The sequence below is a fragment of the Malaclemys terrapin genome, chromosome 18 (assembly GCF_027887155.1).
Source record: "Malaclemys terrapin pileata isolate rMalTer1 chromosome 18, rMalTer1.hap1, whole genome shotgun sequence".
In the NCBI taxonomy this organism is placed as follows: domain Eukaryota; kingdom Metazoa; phylum Chordata; order Testudines; family Emydidae; genus Malaclemys; species Malaclemys terrapin.
In genome coordinates this window covers 919,127-932,779 of record NC_071522.1, presented here as the reverse complement: position 1 = coordinate 932,779, position 13,653 = coordinate 919,127, and the positions used below count along the sequence as shown (strand labels likewise).

The following is a 13,653-nucleotide window of genomic DNA, read 5'->3' as shown; positions in this document are numbered from 1 at the left end:
CTGACTTCTGTAGAAGGTAGTTCCACATCATGCATTGTTTTATACCATTTCTTCCCAACGTTTTCCATAGCGACATTCCTTCTGCATCCCCTTGTGGGCTACTGCCTCTGGGAAGAGAATTCTCATTTGTAAATGGACAATGGATCTACGTTAGAACAGTGCTGAAACACGCAGTTTTGAGCAGTTTGTAAAAAGGGTTTCCTCTTGTCCCTCCTTCCCCCAGAATAACTTTGACGGTCCCTCCGGCACCCCGCCCCCAAAGCTGTGTGGAGACAGTAGCCTTCCAGCTCGTCATCTGCCTTCGAGGTCATAATAGCTATTAAATCACAGCTTGCCTCACCAAATTAGGCAAAAACAAAATTATCTCCAATGATTTTTATGTTCCTGAAATGTTCCAGAACTGCCGGAGTGATTACTGGGGGATTGGAAGCAGCTGTCACTCTATCAGAAACCATAATTCTAAACAGCTGGGATCTGTCAGTTATTTATGACACCGTTTGCAGGAAATGATGAAGGTGGATGGGTGGCTGGCACTCCCTGGCTGAATGGCAGCGGCAGCAGGCTCACCACACAGAGAACACACGCTCCCAGAACTGGCTCCAGCCTCCAGGCGCTGAAAACAGATGGCTGCAGGGAGTGAATGAGTGGAGGCCGCTGGCCTTCCTGCGGCAGCTTCAGGCCTCCTACCCCTGGAGCAATGGGGGTTGTGTGGTGCAAGACTGTTCCTTTGCCCTCATCCCGCAGAGGCACCTGCTGCTGCTCCATGGAGGCCAAACACAAAGTGGTGGGTGCTGGGAAATGTAGAACAGGTTTGTTTGTTTTCTCCTCTACACAGCACAGATAGGGCCAATAACCCCAGCTCTGAGATACTGACTTGCTGAAACATCCTACTGCTGATCTGAAATGTAACTCCTTGTTCCCAAAGACAAGGCGCCACTGCAGCTCAGACTGCCCTTTGCTGCCTCTCAGATAGCACATGGAATTGTAACAGTCTGTAACAGATTGTTTTTTCCTGCTAAAAAGCAACTTCCATCTATCAGTGTGCAAATGTGACATTCTGAGTTAGTTCCCAAGGTTCAAAGTAAATGCCCCCTGGGGTTTTTAGCCTCGTCTTTGTGCCTCCGTCTCACATGGACTTGATGCAGAAAACTTCGGTTGATAGAAACAGGGTATTATTGGGGCAGCTCCATTACAGGCAGTTTGTGGAGTTGCACCAGGTGTGAATTTGGCCTTGGGAGTGGGTGATAGTCAAGTTTCTACCTACTTGATAACTCTGATGGTGAACAGGGGCCAGGTGTTTTGCCCTCACTTGTATCCTGCTCTGATTAAATATTATTATTTACATTAGGAAGTAGCTCTACATGGGGTTTTACAGCAGTAAAAATCAAAATGGGAGTCAAGCAGAACTGCCATGCAGATAGCCCCAACGGAGAGAGGTAATATCGTCTGTTGGCCCAACGCCTGTTGGTGAGAGACCAGCTTTTGAGTTTGCACCAAGCTGAAGAGGATATTACCTCACCTTGTCTCTCGAATAGCCTGGGACCAACACAGCTACAACTGCACTGCATATCAATGGAGAACGGCATTCATTCTTCTAGCCTAAATAACTTGTCCCCTAATGTCAGGACTTGGTTATGTTCATGAGACAGGCCAACAACAGTAATTCACATTCCCAAATCAATATATTGCTGCCCAGCTCCTGAAATAAGAGTTAAAATATCCTACTTTATGTGCAAGGAAACCTCGGCAGAGGAGCCCCCACTGCCCTGGTGCAGCACTGGCTCCAGCTACCTTTTACAGCAACCCCAAGCACAAAGGGCATGCTGCAGGCAGACCTGATCCCTACAAAGTCCCCTAACGCAGGGGGACACTGACCCCAGCAGCCCTAGATTGTCCACGCAGAATAGTTTGACGTGGAACCTGCGGTGTGTAGTAGCAGGATGCATGCTCTGGGACGCCGCAATCTTTACCCAATGGAGAGCCGAGGCTCGATGGTTGAAGGGTGCTGCATCTGCCCCGCAGTGCCCGCTAACTTGGCGATGTGGCTCCTGCCATTGTCCAAGGAGGGTCCTCCGCCAGGCATCTGGGGCTCGATGGCCGTTGATCCATATTAGCACTCTTCCGCCCATTTGAGCCCTAAGCATTGGCCCTGCTGCCGACGAAAGGTGTACACCTAGATTCACCAGTCCCAGATCCAGATTTTAGACATTTAGCCCAGATGAGAACCTATAGCAAAGGTGGGGGTGGCCTCGGGGTGAGGGTCGAGGTGGGGGATTTTCCCTTTTCCCTATGCATCCTTCCCTCTATCTCCATGCTGGTGCCACCACAGGGACAATCTGCCCTAAAATGGACAGGAAGGAAAAGATCTATTTTGTCTGGATAAGTGCACAGACTCTGTCCCCCAGAACCCAAATCCTTCTGAGCGCTTCAGCTCCAGCACTGGTTAAGGTAACACTAACCATGTAATAGTGTATAACAATAATCCAGTGCTGCATAAAGAAAGTCCTTATTCATTAATAATGCATTCAGGAGGAGTGATTTTCACTTCCAATAACAAGGCTGATATGTTGGAAACTAGCAGGTAATGAAGAACATTTATAATGATGTTAGTCTAATAATGAGTATAATGCTGATATAAGTAACATTGCAAGCTGGACACGTCCAGAGATAAATTATTTCAAGCAGGCATTAACTAATGCCTAATTAATGCCCAATTAGAAAGATGCTACATGGGAAATAATTCGGCCAGCCCAGTGAATTCACTCCAGTCAGTAAGAACACAGTGAAAACCAAGTGAGTGCAGAATGGCCCCAGGAAGGGAGGGGGAGGAGGAAACAATGCCTTACCCATGTGTAACAACAGGAGTGTGAAGCGCTAACAGGATCCTTGGCATCTTTACCAATGTCAACAGTGCTGTATCTTCTTAAAGCAATTAATTAAAAGGCTCCCACCAGCATTTTTCTGTTCAGCTTTTGAAACTCTCCCTCCCTGGTCAGTTCTGACACATCTACCAATGACACTCCAACTGCCTCCAGCCTTGGCTGGATGAAACTAAAAGCTTTGTGCTGGAGAGAATAGAAGATTTTTCAGCACATTAATCAATTTCTGGCTCTCTAATGAGGACAGCAGGCTGGGCGCACAGTTCCCCAGCAAGGACCCCTGGTTTCCAAACAGAAGCTCTTGGAAGGATGGGGGGCTCAGTTTTGGTGAGCTATGCCCCTTCAAACTCAAGGACTAAAACGCTCAGGATTACATGATACAAACAGATTCATACTGCCGGTCACCCCAGTCTGGCAATATTGATAAGACTAAGGGCCTAACAGTGGCTTCTGTTCTAAATTTCAGCTCCAGTGGTATTGAGCCATCCACACCTCTGGATTTGTATATGAGAGAGAATCCTCAAACTGACCAAAACTGAGACTATCACTCAACATGACATTCAAAGTGGTAGATAATCAGCAAATGTTATGAGCAAAAGTTACTCACATGCTTGGCTAGAGTATTGTGTGGTGGCACTAGAGAGTTGCCTAGTTTCTTCTGCTTTACCAATCCCCTCACCCAAAATATCCATTTATGTTGGCATTTATTCTGTGTCCATTGCCAACTTCACACAATTCCCTTCACGCTTGGATATCAGAACAAACTCCTCGCTGTGGCAATTTCACCATTATATTCCTGGGAAGCTGAACTGGAAACACATCAACAATAATCTGTATCATAACCACCTTCCATTTTAGCCCGAGACACAAATTTCGCCTTCAGATAGTAATGTCAGACAACATGAACTCACGTGTTTGTTAATTACAAGGAGGGGCCTGATTCTCCCATGCCCTGCAGCTTGTGCAGTCATTCACCCTGTGCAGAGTGAGTGTGAAACTGCCATTTGGCATTAGTGGTGTTTCACAGCCGCTCTGTGCAGAGCAGGGAAGAAGCAGGCCCAATGTGTCCTTTGTCACTGTGTGTTGATAACAGTGGCCTGTGTCATTAGCACCATGTACATATAAATCACCCAAATCATAAGACTTCTACCAGCCGACACATTCTCATCAGCTATACTGTTATCATGGTGACGAATGTGTCATGGAACAGTATGTTAAACTGTTGGTGGTGGGCATTGCGCACACTTCTTCTATGCTGCTCAGAAGTGGGAGACGGTTTAGTGATTCAGACCCTTCTGTTTAGGCATTTGTAATAACAGCTTCATCCCTGTGAACATCCCAGTGATCAGTGCCTGAGGAGATTTTGCTAACAAGTATCAATCTCTGTACTTTAGTTTCCCTATCTGTAAAATGGGATTAATGATACTGACACACCCATGTAAAGTGCTTTTTGATCCATGGATGAAAAGTGCTCGACCCTATTTTTATAACCACGTGCAAAGGGTTGTTTTTCTTACATGTTCACAGTTGGGAATGGGAAGGACTTGGTGACTGGCACTTTTGGGTATCAGTGTTTTTGAGGCCACAGCTGCCACTGCTGATTGTGGAGATGGTTCCTTGATGGGCAAGGACCACTAAGAGGTCACGGTCAGTATGAGGAGACTTACAATGATTAGGTCTAAAGGGGCCAGAATCCTCTCCCTCTTGAAATCAAACCCACAGAACAGCAAAGCCAGATGTCATGTTAGTGACTCCAAAAATGCTTCAAATAACAAACATCAATAATCATAACATTTTTATGTATTAGGTATTCCTGACACAAGGCCCTTCTCTGGCGCTGGTGCAAAAATGGGAAACCACCCACATCTGCAAATGCAAACCTGTAACTTCTGAAGGGCATGACTTGACAGAAGTTCTGCTACCCTCGTTATACAGGAATCTGACTGTTTGGCCAAACTACTTTAAGTCACACTAATTTTTATTAACAGCACTTTCAGATACAAGTGCCCTTTGCTGGTGATTTATTGACAGTCTTTGTGGTGCAATCATTCTAAAAATATGACAACTTTGCATTCAAAGAATGGAACCAGATGGACAGGTCACTCACAATTAGCTATGTAGTGATATCTCACACTACACTACACGAGAAGCCAACTGCAGAATTACACTTTTAAAGCAAGAGAATCAAAAACAGGGAAGTTTCTACTCTCTTCCTGACATGTGGTCTAAATACTGAACCCTAGATTCATCTTGGAGTCCTGGAAAAGGGGCTCAAAAAAGCCCAGAGGGCCCAGAATGACCCAGGACGTCTTGTGATAGCCTGGCACCAATACTGGTGAACTTCTCCTTCGTCTTTTTAGGAATATTATAATCCATCTGATATGCCAGGGTTTAGTTGACAGGTGGCACTTGCAGATGTATGTTACTCTAATCTGATGCCCGTTTCCTGTTATGTCCAGTGCAGAATGCATCAGACCTGGGTGAGCGTTTGTGGATGTAACAGAAGTGTAATTTGAATGAGAAATGAGAGCCTGGTGCAATGAGTTTGAGGGAATGGCCTGAAAGAAAGCAGGAAGATAGGCGTGTGAGAAGGAAATGCACAGGATGGTGAAGCTGGCAATACAATGGCTGACCACAGGGAATGATAGTTACTGCTCCTCTTTTTTTTTTTGTCCTTTATTCTCTGCTGTAATAAAGCCCTGATCAGAAGTACTTTGTGTGGTAGCAGAAGTTGTAATATGTTACACCACAGGAGATCTATTTAAATATGTTTGAGCACCTACTTCCAAATATAGTTTTCAACTCAGCACCTTCTCCACTGACTGCTGATAAAATCATATTTCCTGTGAGTCTCTTGTTCTTTAAAGCTGTATGTTGCTGTTTAAAAGACCTTGAGTGTTACAACTCAGTAAAAAAAGGACCATTCTAATTAGAGTGTCCTTTCCTGTCAAGAGATTTAGGGCTTGTTTCTAAAGGTGCTGAGCACCCAAATTCCAGCTGAATCAGTGGGAGATGCAAACACTCAGTGGTTCTGTAAATCAGATGCCTCGTGTGTGCAAAGCAGCCGGAGTTGGGGAAATCCCTCATTCCCCTTGGTGTAACTGACGGGGGCTCAAACACTGTCTCTCATTAGGACTAGAAGAGTTGGATGAAGTGTGAACAGTTATTTGTGAGCACTTTTGTCACACTTGCTACCCTTTCTGTTTGCTTTGCCACAAACTTACACGAGGGCTTTAAGCATGTGAACATTCTGAATGATTGCTCTTCAGGTGAACACAGTGTTTTGACCAGGGCCGGCTCCAGGCACCAGAGAAGGAAGCAGGTGCCCGGGGCGGCCAATAGAAAGGGGTGGCACTCTGTCAGGTATTGGGGCGGCACGTCCGGGTCTTCTGCAGCAATTCGGCGGCGGGTCCTTCACTCCCTCTCCTCCTCTTCGGCGGCAGCTCAATCGGGTTTTTCTTTTTTTTCTTTGCCGCTTGGGGTGGCAAAAAAGCAGAGCCAGCCCTGGTTTTGACACAAAGCAAGGAACTCGCTCTTTGCACTGCAAGTGTTTACCCTATTTATACAGTTTCAGTTGACCAATCAGAGGGCAGCCACAACACCATGTGATTAAGGTGGCCATTCATACACCACAAACAACAACCAGAGAATAATCAAAGCAAACATTTGGCAAACACCCCATAGGCTGAAATAAATTTGGATAACTACAAGTAACTAACCTACTCATCACAATCTGTTTGTGGATAATTTATGGACAGAAAAAGTGGTTGAGTTAATTGGATACATTTTTCACTAGGAATAATCCTCACGGCTATAATTACTAGGCAGGTGGTTTTGAATGATTTACAAGACATCGTAATTCAACTGACCTTGTTCTCTCCCTTTTTGAACAGGGGGTTCTGTGGAGCTGCTCCTGATGCTGTTGGGACTTGAGATTCACTTCACTGCTTGCTGCCCCATTGACTGTGTATGTTACCCATCACCTATGACTGTCAGCTGCCAAGCCCACAACTTTGCATCAATTCCAGAGGGGATACCAGAAAACAGCGAGAGGATTTTCCTCCAGAACAATCAGATCACATTGCTTCTGCGAGGTCACTTTAGTCCATCCATGGTCACCTTGTGGATCTATTCCAACAACATCACCTTCATAGACCCAGACACCTTTGATGGGTTTGTTAATCTAGAAGAGCTGGATCTGGGGGATAATCGCTATTTAAGGGCTTTAGCAGCTGAGACCTTCCAAGGGCTGGTGAAGCTCCATGCCTTGTACCTGTACAAATGTGGGTTGAGCTCTTTACCCAGTGGGATATTTGGTGGCCTCCACAATCTACAATATCTTTATCTTCAAGATAACCACATAGAGTTCCTTCAGGATGATATTTTTGTTGACCTGGTCAACCTCAGCCATCTTTTTCTCCATGGAAACAAGCTGTGGAGCCTTCATCAGAACACATTTAGGGGACTAATAAACTTGGATAGGTTACTCATCCATCAAAATCAACTCCAGTGGGTCCACAGACGTGCTTTTCACGATCTCCGAAGATTGACCACCCTTTTTCTGTTCAATAACAGCCTCTCTGAGCTCCAGGGGGAATGCCTCGCCCACTTGGGAGCCCTGGAGTTTCTCAGGCTGAATGGCAACCCTTGGAGCTGTGACTGCAAATCCAGGTCACTCTGGGATTGGTTGCGCAGATTCAGAGGTTCAAGTTCCAGTGTGATCTGTGAGTCTCCTGAGCAGATGCATGGCAAGGACTTAAAGGTGCTAAAAGCAGAGGATTACAGGAACTGTTCTGGGTCTGAGTCCCTCCATCAGATCAAAACACACACTTTCTCCACAGCAGACAGAGGAGCCTCCAAAGACCACCACCCACACCACTCCTCCAAGGAGAAGGGTAAAGAGAGAGGGGTCGAGCACAGTTTACACAGCAGTCAACCAGCAGCACCTCCCGGTTCACGTCCAGGTTACAGAAAGCCCAGCAAGAACTGCACCAGCCACAAAAGCCGCAACCGAACCTCTAAGCCAGTGTCTCTGGGGCCACGGAAAAGCATTCATGAGGCTCAGGACTATGTGCCTGACTACCAGCACAAATTCAGCTTTGGCATGATGCCTACAGCACCACCCAAGCGGAAGGGTAAGTGCACCCGGCGGACACCCATCAGACCCCCCAGTGGAGTACAGCAGGCAGCTGGGAGCTCGGTGATCAGGGCCTCTCGTCTAGTTTTTATAATGGTTTTAGTGGTCATAATACGCTGAGCTGGCTGTGACTGATAGTGTCTGTACTGCCACCAATCTACAAAGGACCAGAGTTTCTTTTCTTCTTCTTTTTTCGTACATGGAGGATTTGGCCTTGTGAAGGAAAGAATGTTGTTTAGGCTTTTGATGGTCTCCATACATGGACGAGTGGATTATAAACATGAACTGTACAGAATGCGCACAGCAGGAGTGGATTAAAGGCATTATCACATGCTTGTCACAAACAGCCCCAACTGAGCACCTACAGAAAAGCCAACATAACGAAAAAGGAGCTAAGCCTTCATTAATAACAACTGGACAAACATGGACAGTAGCTGTGCTCTATGTGAAATCCTGTTAATTTGAGAGAGCTCTGAAAGACCCTGTGATTACTGAAGGGAACATAATTGCTGTAAAAATGATCACCAATTAAGCCTACACCATCTATCTGAAACGGTGTGCAAAGACACTTACAAAATGTATAATAAGGACATTGGTTCTCCCACATTTTAGCCCTTTTGGCTCCAAATCCCACAGGCCAAAGCTGGCCAGAATCCTCTTAGAAGACAATCTCAAATCCCTGTATATCTCAGGCACACAGCAGAACAGGGCTTGCCTGCTAGGCTAGGAGTAGCCAACTACCAAAGGAAAGACTGATTAGAGGTGGATATTAAAACTTAAACGAAATGAGATTCCTACAGAAGGTGCGTTTTTTGTAACTGTGTTCACATATAAAATAAACAAATGCACAGGTTCCCTTCCCCTCAATTATCCATATGTATGTCTTATAATGTTTATAAACTATATGGAAACTATATCTTCAGATGTAAGGATTGTATTGTTGAATTTATAGCAGAAGAACAGTATATGGTTTTCTCTAGAAAACAATTGGCAGCAGTGCCTACAGATGCCGGGTAGCCATCCATCAGGCTCAGCGAGTGCCGGGGGAACCACAGTGGACCAATGTTCTTAGCAACTTAGAGCACTAGATTTTGGGGGATTTTTTGTATGCGATGTAACAAAGTCAATATCTGAAGAGCCAAAACTCACTCTTATGACCTAATTTCTAACCTGTCACATGCCAGGAAGAAAGGGATTAATTAGAAGTGTTCAGACCAAACATACACAGCTATAGAGCTCTGTCTCCTAGATAGCATCGTGAGGCCAGGGCAGACGTTTCTAGCAAGAGCGAGAAGCAGTTCCCAACAGTGTTAGCCGTGTGAGGACCTTTATAGCTGGTCTAAGGTTTTCACTCAAGTGGTGGAGTAGTGCAGGGACTCCAGGGATAGTCCTGACAGCCTAGGAAGTGGAAGATCTCATGGGAGACTCAGAAAGGGGCTGCAAACGATTAACTGGGAATCTGATAAGCGCCTGTAAGGAACAGAGTGCCCAGGACTTTCATCCATGATAGAAAAAAATGTATAAGGCAGCCATACAAAGGGAGTTGTGGAAGGGAGGGGTAGAAGAAGCAGGTCTGCCTGCCCATCTAACCTCTATCCTGACCCACTGGCAGTAATCCTGAAGCTGGAGTGCTGGGGAAGGGGGTCGTGTGTTCTGGTCTGGTTCAGGCTGGTATATGGTGGAGATGGTAGTGTTATTGACCAGAGATGACGTCTAGATGTAACACAAACAGTACACATTAGTTCCCTGTCAGAGTGGATATGTGAAAAGAAAAACACTGAAGTTAATGAAAAGAGGGAAATAAAATTATCTTGGACAAGCAAAGCCTGTTTTTCATTTCCTAACAATACTCCAGCTGCAGTGACACGTCTGGCCTGTAGCTGATGTTTGGAGCCAGACAACAGTGCTAAGGAAACGGCTCATTTTCTAGCATGTAACCAACTGGTTGAGCAAGGATGCGCTGACTCACTGAAACCTCAGGAAAATTCCTGTTCTCCAAATAATTAGCCTACTAGGGATAACTCATGTTCCATATCTATCCTTCTGGGGGCATCTTACTGCAGGGTACCCTCTTATGATCAGCCTGCCCTCCATCTGAGATGTTTGGTGCCAGTGCAGGGGGGGTGGGAAGAGGGCTATTTAAACTTTAGTAGTGAGAACTTCCTATTAAATATAGCAGGCCCCTGTTGGGTAGAGATGTTCATAGAAGTCCCTGGAACTGGAAAGAGAAACCCCTTAATCAAATTGTTCTGGGGGCAAAAAATGTCTATGTAGTTTCAAGGATTCACCATTCGGTCCTGAAGTGAGGCATCTAGAGATGTAATATGAAACAAGTGCAGAGTCTCCTGCTTGCCTCACAAACTTGAAGAGGCACAGGAGCTGGGATGCCTTTCAAAGAGGGAGGGAGGGGGCTTGAGCATGTATTTTTCAGAACAAAGTTCCTGGGTAATGACAGGAACAGTCCCAGAAAGAGGGAAGAATAGATTACTCATCTAGTCCTCTCTGTTCCAGCTCCTATGCAACCTCCACTAAAGGGATGTCCAATGCAGCCAAAACAAATAATCTGTGATCTGAAATAGCTCCCTCACGTCCTACACTCTATAACCAATAGCAGCTGAATGTGTCTGGCACTGTCCCTTAGAAGTCTCCGAATGTTGTTATGTTGGTTATTTCATTTCATACTCTGGAAATCAAAGCTCTCAGTGGGAGAATGAAGAAGAGAAGCACTTTATTAATTTTTTTTTAAGTCTCCATGTAACTCCTATAATATAGAAGAGCAATGTCAGCACAGGAAATGCTAATGATTTATAAATGATTTGGGTGCAGCAGGCACCAAGGATTCGGAGATGAATTCTATTAGAACAGACTATGGCTGGCCCCAAATCAGACTTGTATTTTTAGTATCCTTTTCCTCTAAGATGTACATGTTGCCTCTAAAAGGCAACTCCATCGTGTATTACATCCTTTGTCAACCAAGTGATCTGACTCCTGGCAATCAAGGATGCTGTTCAAAAAACAAAACTAAGACATAAAAAAATCACTAGATAGGAAAAAACACTTTGTCCATTATGGCTTGTGGGATTCTCTCACCCTCCCTTTATTACTGTCTGCCTCTGTCCCCGCTCTTCCTCTACGGCCACATCTGCTTGAGCGTAAACTCATCTATAATGCTTGCTTCGATGTCTGTCCTCAGTGCCCCATTCCACATTCACTCCTCTGTGAGTGAGACAGTTCTGCCACAACCCCTTGTTTGCTCTTTTGAGACAGTTCCCCACCCACCCAACTTCCATCCCTCGCCTACGTTAAGAGTTTGTATCTGGCTTCATATTATCAGACACCTTCATACACTGTGAAGGCTTCTGTGTCAGTGCAGCATCACCTCTTCCCCTGAAGAGCCACCACTACATCTCATAGTAGAGGGCTCTACAATCTAGCAGACAAAGGTGTAACAAGACCCAACAGCTGGAAGCTGAAGCCAGACAAGTTCAGGCTAGAAATAAGGCACACATTTTTTACAGTGAAGGTAATTAAACATTGGACCAATTTACCAAGGGACATAGTGAATTCTCCATTACTTGGAGAGTTTAAATCAAGATGGGATGGATGTCTCTTTCTGAAAGGTTTGCTCTGGCTCAACCAGAAGTCACAGGCTTGACACAGACTTACTAGGTGAAATGCTATGGCCTGTGTTATACAGGCCAGACTAGATCATAATGCTCCCTCTATGAGTCTCTTCACTCATTCAACCAGGCCCCACCTAGGCCTTCCAGCCCCCATCTAAGAATGCGGCGGGGGGGGGGGGGACTCAAGTCCCCTACCCTTGTGGTCCCAGTGGTTGAGAGGGAGAGGAGCGGGTCAGTCCTTGAGATAAGTGTCTTCTCAGGGCTCCAAGCAGATGATTGTGCTGCTCAGGCTTAGGACAGCCCCAACTTTCCTCATAATAGATAACCTGGTTCCCTGCTGCTGCCCCTTCAACAGGGCAAGAATATTGCCCCACTGGAACGATGAGTAGAACTGAGCACCAGCCCACACAGGGTACAATAGGAAGCTCACCTCTGGATCGGCATTCAGTCCTCTTGGTGCTGGATCTCAGAAGGCAGTTTGCCTACTCTGACCGCAGCCAGACTCTAGGCGAATAGCTTCGCACAGTGGGACTGCGACCTCTAACTGCCTTCCTTGGGCAAAATTTAATATGTATTGCTTCTCCAGTTTGGTTTACCATCTTCATAGTTTTCTATATTAAGCTGTGTTTTCTATTCACTGTGTTACTCACATGCAAGATCCAAATCCTTCCCAGTCTGGTTGCCTTGCTCCTCATTATTTGGTTGCTTCAGCAAACTTTAATATCTGAGCTTTGATTTTCTCATCCAAAACCTTTGCACAGAGTACATAAACAAGCGAACCCCAAACAGATCCTAGATTACGCTTCTGGAAATTCATTCACAACTACAGAGTCCCATTTCCAGCCACATGCTGTTTTCTGAATTTGAGCCAATTTTCTAACAATTTTACTTCCTTCCCATGATTTTACCTTTTAGTCATAATCATTAGCATGGGAACTTATCATACGCGCTTTGAAAACACAACATATGACACTCTCTGTTTCTCTCATCTTCCCAGGCAGGAATTCAAAGTACTCAAGGAAGAAAGTCAAGTCAAAAGAAACCCTTCTCCTCATCATCCCAAGCGGACATCAAATTAAACAGTTTCTAGTTTTTCCCTCATGGCTAATATGGGGCTTCTTAGCCAATAATTGCTTCATGCACTTTGTGGCCCCTTGTTTAAGATGAAAATTGTTGTGTCCAACTTTCTGGTCCTGAAGAATTAGACCTGCTCTGACAGGGATATCCACCCCCTGAAGCGGGCCCACTCAAGACCTATGCACCACTTAAGTCTCACTTAAGCCAACACAAGAAACTCTATGCTGTCAGAGTTCAGTCGTTCCTGACCTCTCTGTCTCTGCATCTGTGGTGTGCTTTCTGACACTGGCTTAGAGAACCTCAGCCATACACATGGGAATGTTTCCAAATATTATATTTTCCATTGCACTACCAAGAACTTTTCATTTTTTCTATAGTTTACTAACTACCCCAGGATTTTGTATGTTGATAGAATTTTTCCCCTTCGCTCAGCCTCCTTCTCCAGTTCAGATTATTCAGTGACACCATAATCCTAGGTATGGCATCACAATTGCTTCCATGTTGATGAATTTGGATATCATACACACTGGATTATGAAGATAGTGATTGGAATGGACAGGTTAAACGGAAGGTAGCTTTTGCCAGCCAAAAATATCTGGGCGATTAGTAACAACATGAAAAGGAGTGGAGACAACTCAGGAGTCTTTCATTGGGTTCTGATGAAAGACCACATTGTACATGAATTTAGTTCTCATAAAGGTGTCATATTGACAGCCATAAAGAACAACAACATCTCTTTATCCACACAACAGGTACAACATGAGCAACAGCAGTTCCAGATTCCCCCACACATCCTCTACCAATGCGTTCAGCCTTTCCCCATCCTGGAGAAACCACCCCTAAGGGCAAAAAGGACCTTCAGTCTCTGAGGCCGATTCCATCCGTGGCCTCTTACCCAGACTGCCAAAAGGGGGCCAGTTAGTCCCCACTGAAGCTG

The 13,653-nt window shown here is 45.3% G+C and overlaps 1 protein-coding gene across 1 annotated transcript in view; it reads left to right on the top strand.

The window, feature by feature from the left end:
• Nucleotides 1-9,834, top strand: part of RTN4RL1 (reticulon 4 receptor like 1) — a 63,913-nt gene extending 54,079 nt beyond the window's left edge. Inside the window, exon 2 of the mRNA XM_054008004.1 lies at nucleotides 6,773-9,834. Within this exon, the coding sequence (XP_053863979.1) occupies nucleotides 6,773-8,136 (1,364 nt within the window). The 3' untranslated portion in view covers nucleotides 8,137-9,834. The remainder of the gene's footprint in view (nucleotides 1-6,772) is intronic.
• Nucleotides 9,835-13,653: the final 3,819 nt, after the last annotated feature.